This window comes from Haliaeetus leucocephalus, unplaced genomic scaffold (genome assembly GCF_000737465.1).
Source record: "Haliaeetus leucocephalus isolate CR32 unplaced genomic scaffold, Haliaeetus_leucocephalus-4.0 Scaffold0, whole genome shotgun sequence".
In the NCBI taxonomy this organism is placed as follows: Eukaryota; Metazoa; Chordata; class Aves; order Accipitriformes; family Accipitridae; genus Haliaeetus; species Haliaeetus leucocephalus.
The window spans coordinates 335020-343904 of NW_010972436.1; the positions used below are offsets into that span (position 1 = coordinate 335020).

Consider the following 8885-nt stretch of genomic DNA (forward strand, 5'->3'; position numbering starts at 1 on the left):
TTCGAGAGAGAGCGAGCCCATACCAGCCGGCTCTAAGACGGACCCGCCGCCGGCCAAGGCCGAGCCAATCAGTGATAGTGGTAACGCCTCTGTGATAACATTTTTAAGAAGGAAAAAAAAGTTGGGACGGGGAGAAAATAGCCACCGGAGAGAGGAGTGAGAACATGTAAGAGAAACAAGCCTGCGGACACCAAGGTCAGTGAAGAAGGAGGGGGAGGAGATGCTCCAGGCGCCGGAGCAAAGATTCCCCTGCAGCCCGTGGTGAAGACCATGGTGAGGCAGGCTGTCCCCCTGCAGTCCAGGGAGGTCCACGGTGGGGCAGATATCCACCTGCAGCCCGTGGAGGACCCCATGCCAGAGCAGGTGGGTTCCCGAAGGAGGCTGTGACCCCGTGGGAACCCTGCGCTGGAGCAGGTTCCTGGCAGGACCTGCGGATCTGTGGAGAGAGGAGCCCACGGAGCAGGGTTTCTGGCAGGACTTGTGACCCCGTGGGGGACCCACACTGGAGCAGTGTGCTCCTGAAGGACTGCACACCGTGGAAAGGACCCATGCTGGAGCAGTTCGTGAAGAACTGCAGCCCGTGGGAATGGCCCACGTTGGAGAAAGTTCGTGGAGGACTGTCTCCCGTGGGTGGGAGCCCACGCTGGAGCAGGGGAAGAGTGTGATGAGCCCTCACCCTGAGGAGGTGAAGCGGCAGAAAATAACATGTGATGACCGTAAACCCCATCCCTGTCCCCCTTGTGCCGCTGGGGGGGCTTGCTGGAGAAATCCGGGAATGAAGTTGTGCCCGGGAAGAAGGGAGGGGTGGAGGGAAGGTGTTCTGAGATTTCGTTTTATTTCTCATTTACCTTACTCTGGCTGATTTGTAATAAATTGAGCTAATTTTCCCTAAGCTGAGTCTGTTTCGCCCGTGATGGTAATTAGTGAATGATCTCTCCTGTCCTTATCTCGACCCGCAAGTTTTTTGTTATATTTTTCTCTCCCCTGTCCAGCTGAGGATGGGGGAGTGATAGAACGGCTTTGGTGGGCACCTGGCGTCCAGCCAGGGTCAACCCATCACAGCAGACTAATGTCTTGGCAGAAGAAATATCTGTAACTCTTTTTCTACCCCTCGCTTTTGGCTGTGGCATCAGTGGCATTGCTGTTTAAGAAAAGCCTTGGCTGGGTCTGAGGCCAGCTGAAACTGGCACTTGTCCTTTAGCTTTCCATGGAGAAAGGGCTGCCTAATACCAAAAAACTGTTGGCCTAGACTACTGGGGTCTTCTGCAGGACTGTGCTGAAGCATCAGTATTGCCTCCACCCCAGCAGCCTGGCTCTTACCATGCCCGATGGCTTTGATCTCCACTGTCTTGGGGATCTTCTCCTCCCGGTTCCAGCCTGAAGATTTGCGGCTCACCTGGGATTTGAAGAGAGTGTTCACCAGCGTTGACTTTCCCAGTCCACTCTGACCTGAGGATTGCAAAGAGGAAGCTCATGGCATCTGCCACAGCCCGGTGATGATGACAGCAGGCCCAGGGGATGGAGCCAGGCTGGCAGGGGAAGGGGCTGTAGGTGTCTCCTTGCCTTGTGCAGGCTCTCCTTTCCCCCAGAGCAAGCACTGTCCACTCCCTCATGCCCTCCCTGCAGGGCTCTCTCTCCCACCTGGCCTCAGAGGGCAGTCCCTCGCCATGGTTCCCAGTACCTCAGCTGGTCCCTGCCTACCTACAACCATGATGTTGAAGTCAAAACCTGTCTTCATGGTTTTCTTGCGCATCTGCTCAATGATGGTGTCAATACCAATGTAGCCCAGCAAGTTGGCGTTAATGCCCATGGGTTTCATCGGCACGACTGGTTTTTGTCGCGGCTCTGGGACCAGCTCGGACATGGCTGCTTCGTTTTTGCTGTCCACTGGCCCTGCATGGGGAGAAAGATTGAAAAATCATCATCGAACTGTAACAAGGACCTCTCTTCTGACTTGTCAGAGGGACTAAAGGCAACTTTGAGCATCCATTTCAAGGGCTACTGAGGATGACTGAATGGCAAGATTTTAGCAGTAAGGCTCTTCATGGAGGAACATCTACTTGAGTTTCCAGCACACTCTTCTGTGTATCACTCCAGATGAGGATGTGCAGAAGTGGGGTTCACTGAGCATGCAGTGTATTGACGGCTACCTTCAAACAGCAGGAGCAGACCCAGTGAAGCTGGCTGGGCTCCTAATAGGGTGCCCAAAGCTCTGTGTGTGTCTCCTTGGTTTTGCCTCCCAGTTCTCAGCAGGATCACCAGTGTTTTGCCCCTCCAAGTTTAGCATGAAATTTGCGATGGAACACATTGCAAAAATTATCATGTGTCAAGTCCCAGCATTGAAACAGTTTGGGATTTACTGTGAGGACTTGCAAGCTTGGCCCTTGCCAGGGGCGGCTGCGTTACTGGCCATGCTGTGCAAGGTGAGTTTCTCAGTGGTGGAAGTGCAAAGCATGGCCAAAACCTCTGCGCTTGCCTCCTGCCTATAGATCGATGGTTTTTGTCATGCTCAAGAAACCAATCATCGTGATCAATAAACTAATCATCTGCATGTTTCCCTCCTCACCTCCCCCTCTTCACTTTTTCCATGTAAAAAAAACGGGCAAAAAGAAAGGCCCTGCGGGCTTTCTGGCCTCTCTGACTCTTTTTTGGTTGATGGCACGCATTGCTTGGGGCAGGCCCATCCATTTATCTCTGTCTCTTGTCTCATTAGTGAGCAGCTCCCACCCCCTGGGAGGAAGCTGGAGCTTGGGAGAGGACAGGGCACAGAAGAAAAGCTGTAATTGGTGGGGGAGGGAGGCATGAGGGATGAGTCTAGAAAGGAAGATGAAAGGGATGGGAATTAATACCTTTCATATACAAACCAGCTGCAAGCTAGAGCCTCTCCCACTCTGATTACTTGACTTCCCCATGCTTTGTCTCATTAGATGGTTATTTTTCCAGGACAGGGGCATTGTGTTCTTGCTTGGTAAGCACTCCACTTATTTTGGATGCCACTTCAGTTCAAGCATCTCACACTAAATTACCCCTTTCCATCATTTCGGCAGAGTTTTTCACTCCTCTTAGCAGAACCTGCTGGCTGCAGAGGAGGACGTGAACGGCCAGGCAGGCGACTGCCATTTGGTGGGTGACACGTGCCTCTTGGAGATGAAGACGACTCAGAGGTTACCAGGCTGGGGACACTGATAGCACCAGTCTGGGGTCCCCATGACAGCTCAACCAGGCCAGGCAGAGACCGGGATTGGGGAGAGGTCAGAGAGATTTTGTTCAAGGACAGGCTTAGGCTGCAACAGGCTGCATGGCTGGCTGGTGACCCTTCCTAACATTCTCACATCAAAGCTCCTGTGCAGACACAAGGGCTGCTCTACACAGTGAAGATTTTACATTTTATATAAGCTTTAATATCCCACCATCATGTGCTGAGGCCAGACCTTGCAGAAGGGCCAGCCTTGGCAGGGAGAAGGGTGCCCCCACCCAGCTCCTTTTACACCATGTGGGAAGTCTTTTATGTTAAACTGGGAGAAGGAATCTTCCCTCTGTGTGAGAGGATGGTAGCACAGCCACCTATGCACAGCACTGTGGGTAACATCTGAAGGTTCTCATACCACCTCCATTCCACCTTGCCTGCAGGGGAGAGGTCTGCTGGAGGATGCCCCCCCTCCCCCACTCTTCCCCACTGAGCAGGGGCACTCTGAGCTATCATCATCCTCTCCTGAAGCAGTGAGCAGCACCCTGGGGGGACCAGAGCACAAGATGGACCATTGGCTTGAGCCAGGCTGGCAATTTGGAATACCTTGTGCTGCCAGGCAGCTGCTGGAAGAGGCAGCCTGCCGAGTCGAGTGTTTCTCAGCTGCAATCCACTCTTACACCCGTCACAGCTAGTCTGTGCCTTTCTTTGCTGCTGACAAAGCATCCCCTGCGGCTCCTGTTGTCTTCTTCCAGCTTTCTCAAAGCTGCTGCCAGCCAGGAAAGCCCATCTCCGTGGCATAGCACGGAGGGCCAAGCCAGCCAGCTCTCCTGCACCCTGCCCTTCGCTTGTCCTCTCCCGGGCTGCCCCATGCCACCTGTACCATAGTCACAAGGCTCTGCCGTGCCCCTCATCCTGCTGCAGCATCCACCAGTGTGCAGCCCACGCAGCCCTGCTGGGGTCCCACCTACCCCGGAGAGAGGGAGAAGAGAGAGGGAGACATGGAATGATGAGGGGACATGGGGCAGGGGGCTGTGGCCCCAGTGAGGCACTTGACAACTGCAGTAATGGGGGCAAATAAGCCCCAGAGGTGGACAGGGAACAGGTCGAGGTGGGAAGAAAGCCCAGCTGAGCAGCTGCATGGGGTGGGTGCAGGACCTGGGCTGTGCAGGCTGCAACCGCTTTGCTGCTCGGGCAGTAGCTTGTCCTCAGGGACTCTGTTGCCCTCTCCGTTATTCCTTCAGCTCCTTGTTCTTACACAGGGAGGAGGAAGGAGGGAAGTTGCTGGCAGCTAACCCCAAGGCTCACTAAGAGGTTCATAAGTCATCCCTCAATCTCGCCAAGGGACACTTTGCTCAGAGCCGGCAGATGTTGCTAACTCTGCTGTGGACGTCACAATATGTGGCCATCCCTTTGCAGGCTTTGCTGCTGGAGCCAGGAGCTTGCAGTGGCTGGAGCAGGTATTTCAGAGTCAGGCTCCTGAGCACCTGAGACCAGGAAAAAAGATCTCCGGAAATGTCCTTAAATATTTCCTGGATTTTATATCAGTGATGTCGCCCTGGGCGTTTTGATTTTGGACATTCAATGTCTCAGGGTAGATAACCTCCCTTTCTGCTCTTGCTCACTTGCCTTCCTCTGTGTGGGGTGCCTTCCCATACAGCCTCAGGAAGGGAAGCCCCGATTTTGCAAAGAGGTACCCAAGGGCTCAGCTTTCTGCAGACGATTTTTCACTTCTTGACTCCAACTAGGAACAGCCTGCCAGGGAGGTCAGGGTGTGCAAAACCAGGGCCAGAGCTATGAGAGGCACCTTGAGACATGAAACGTGTCTACCTGGTCTCCTGGGAACGGCTCTGTTTTACATGCAGTAATGCTAATGCTGCAGCGCTCTGACTGACTGGTCAAAGGGTAGCATTATGCATCCTAGGCACATCCCGTAGCCCCTCCAGCTGTCTGTCCCCTGTAATGAATACAGGATACGGTGCTACAGCCAGCACAGCTGATAATGAACAGGGGGTTAGCGAAGGTTAACCACTTACATCCACCGTTTGTGCTGCCACCCTTTTCCCTGCTGCTTTGTTCTGTGTGCTAAGTGAAGCTCATTTAAGAGGGCAGTTGCTGGTGATGCCTCTGCTGCCCAGTTCCCGGTGGGAGGTGGCCCGGGCTGGGCTGCTGGAGGATAGTCTCTGGATGCTCCACTCAGCTCTGGAGCAGGGAGAGGTGCAGCATCTGGGGCTGGGGCACGCAGGGCCAGAAGGGCAACGGGTACCTGGAGAGGTCCCAGTGGTCCCAGCTAGCTCCTGCTTCTGACACCCACCAGTCCACCCCCAGACCTCTCCCTGGAAGGCCGGCGTACCTGGCCAGCAGCAGGCACCGCTACCGCAGCACACCCTTCATGTCTGCCTGCCTCTGATGTTTGCAGCAGCTACCTGGGGACAGAGGTGGCCCTGCAGGTCCCTTAGGGGCTCAGGTAGTGGGGACTGACATCTACTCTGTTCCCATAACCCAGATACAGTCGCATCCCCTCCCCCTGCCTTCCCGTCCTTTGTCTGAGTGGCAGGAGGGAGGGAGGGCTGCAAACAGACGCTCACCACAACCTAGCTTCCAGCAAGGAAAGGCTATTTAACCCCCACGTAACACACGGATGGCCTCGCTGTGGCTCTCCTCCCATGAGGCACAAGGCCATCCGTCCCGCTCCGTCTGGAGGCAGCGATCCACACACGCATCTCACCGCAGCCCCTTCCACCCACGGTCCCACTCCCTGCAGACATGGAACGGGGAGGGGGGACAGGTTTGGAGCCTGAACGTGGCTGGCAGAAGCGGGCTCTCGGCAGGTGCTGCCAGGTTCCTAGGAAGGAAAGCAAGCAGCTGCTTCAGTAGCACAGCCTCCCTGGGGCTTGCAGGCATTAGGATCTGCTCCTTGCTTCAGATCCGCAGAGGTGCTGGACTGAGCATCTGTCCACTGGAAAAATCCCTTTCCCCCCTCAGTTTCCATGATGACCCCAGGGCATTTTTTCCAGCTGTGCCAGGCAAAGGCAGAGCCCTGCCGGATGCACTGCCTGACCTCAGGGTGCAGAACAGAGCCATCCTTCTTACCGGATCTTTTGGCTTGCCTGAGGATCACCAGGCATTTTGAGTGAGGCAGGGAAACTCATCCCAGCCTTTTGGGCTGCTGCAGCCTTCCCGGCAGCAACCTTCCTTCCCCTCAGCGCTCTGCAGAGGGCTTGGGCAGGAGCCTGGCTCTGCCGGGGCTGCAGTGAAATCTAGGGCAGTGTGTGCCGAAGCCTCTCTGGAGATGCAGGAGCTGGAGGTGAAGGAGTTGAGCACATCCCCAGCTCAGTCCAGCTGCCACAGGGTTAGATGCTCGACTCAGCCCTGGTCATACCCTCGGTGCCACTCCCCGGCTGTGCAGCCCTCGCCCTATTCCACGGCTCGCCTGGGTGGCATGGCTGTATCACAAGGCGAGAGGATGCTGAGCACCCCTGGACCAAGGTACCCATGCCACCACAGCTGCCTGTCCCCCTGCCCGTCTGCCTGCCAGTGCTGGGGCTCCCTGCCCGCCTGCCGGCTCCTGCGCAGATGCCCAGGGAGAGGCAGAGGACGTCCCCGCTGCCCCCGCAGCGACTGCCTGTCACTGGCAAGGGACAAGCCAGTCGCAGAGCAGCTTGAGGGCTTTCCCCAGCCGTGGACCAGCTGGGATTATCTTTCTTTCAGAGCAGCCCCTGGTGCCAGCTACTCCCCATCAGCCCCGCAACCAGCCCCGCTCCTTCTCCTTCATGCCTGACTGCTGCCACCAAAGGAAAAAAAAAAAAAGAGGGAAGACAAAGCCAGGACCAATTTCCCCCACTGCCCTTTGGGGTTATTCCTCCCCCGTGGCCAGAGCTGGGCAGCGTGCGGGCTCTGCGGATGGTGCCGACACAAAAAGCCCCAGCAGCGTCCCTCCAGCATCGCCCAGCCCTGCCAAGCCCAGAGCATCCTACCTTTGAACATGAAGCTTCCTTTGTCTCCGAATCCTCTCCCAAGGGGGTGGGTCTCCCCCCACTTTTCTAGGCTGATGCTGGCACAGCACGGTGGGCTATGAGGCTCCGCTTTTACCTCTCTCTTTCTTCCCTGTGTCCTCTTCTCCCCCCCTCTCCTTCCCCTCCTTCTCCAGTGGCTATTTCAGCAGAGTGGGGATGCTGGTGCTGCTCCTGCTGCCATCGTCATGTGACCTGAATATTAAACATCGCGCAAAATCTCCCCCCGTGCACCCTCCCCCGGCTCCATCCTGGGCCCCCGCCAGCCCAGGGGGCCACGGCCATGGGGATGGAGGGGCTGCCACCGATGGGCCCCCCAAGTCCCGAAGGGGCCCCCCTTGCACACCCACGCTGCACAGGCCGTTTCTTGCTCCTTTCCCTCCCAATTCCCCAGCGTTTTCAGCATCTATGGGTGTTTAGGGAGGGGAATATTTAACCCTTTGCAGCTTTGCTCCGGCGGGGCTGAGAAAGGGTGCTTTTTCCCCCTGGGTATTTATTGGGCTCAGGGGATCACAACGCCTCCTTCTGCTTTCCCAGAGGGAGGAAATTGGGAACGCTTTGGCTCATCAAAAGCAATCTGCCCTTCAGCTCCGCTTGCGGAGGCGTGAGAAACCTTTTTTCCTCCAGCACCGCGATTCCTGGCTGTCAGCCCGTGGTGCAGAGGCAGCGCAAGCGCTGTCCCTTGTGTGTATGTGTGTGTACACACACGTGTGCATGCGTGTGCATGTGCATGTGTGTGCATGCATGCGGGGAACAGGGAGAAGTGCTGCCCGTGCGCCATGTTGGCGTACGCAGGTCACATCCCCATGTACCCCGGTGGGCGTATGTGCCTGACGGTGCCCACCTGCATGTGTCTGGTGGACATGCCCGCGCCTGGAGAGCCGTGCGGATGCCCTGGGCTGCTGGGGCCTTTGGAGGCGGACGCCCCTTCCTCCCTCTGCGCTTCCTTCTCCTACATTTGCGAGCCCTGTGCCCCCGTGCTGGAGCACGAACATCTGGGACTGCTCTGGCCCTCCACTCAGTGGGACGACGGGAGCACCCTTTCAGGGATGTCCCCATGTGCCCCTCTGCCATGCAGCAGCCCCCTGGGGGGGCCGGGCTGCGGGACACCTGGCAGACTTGGCAAGGGTTTTGGGGACCTCTTTTTTCAGCACCCGGGGGCAAAAAGGAAACTGCACCTGTGTTGGGTTACAGGAGCATTTGGAAATCCCCGTCAGCAGATACCCAGGCTGGGCTGAGCAGTGGACAGGCTGGCTGCCAACAGACAGATGGACAGACGGACGGACGGGCATCCCAGCGCCCGCAACATCTCCTGACACAGTGCCCGCAGCTGCCCACTTCCCAGATGTGTGCCAGGCTCACTGCCGCGTGGGGTCACCTCCCGCCTGCCTTCGCCCACCCACACTCCCGGTGTGGGCGAAGGGGAAATCGCTCCCCGGGGAGGAAGCACCTGTCCTCCCCCACGTCACCCCACGGGCCCTGCCCCATGCCAAGCCCCATGGCACTGCCGAGGGACCCCTCGGTGCCTTCCCCCCCCGCCCACCCCAGCCCGGCAGCGGAGACCCACCGGAGCGTGGCAGGGTGCAGGGCACCCCCATCTTCGTCGGTGGGGAGACCTCGGCCCCACCAGGGCCACCACGTTGCTGGGGCCCCTCGGCCACCGTCAGCCGGGGGCGAGGGGGGAC

At 57.4% G+C, this 8885-nt stretch overlaps 1 protein-coding gene across 2 annotated transcripts in view; it reads right to left on the reverse strand.

Moving 5' to 3' along the window:
- The window catches only part of SEPT3 (septin 3), a 14530-nt gene extending 7159 nt beyond the window's left edge, over positions 1-7371 (reverse strand). For both annotated transcript variants that reach the window (XM_010574452.1, XM_010573640.1), the window contains exons 1-3: positions 7165-7371; positions 1702-1893; positions 1321-1449 (exon numbers count right to left, since the gene is read on the reverse strand). In XM_010574452.1, coding sequence (XP_010572754.1) covers positions 1321-1449; positions 1702-1893; positions 7165-7174 — 331 coding nt within the window. In that variant the 5' untranslated portion in view covers positions 7175-7371. The remainder of the gene's footprint in view (positions 1-1320; positions 1450-1701; positions 1894-7164) is intronic.
- Positions 7372-8885: the final 1514 nt, after the last annotated feature.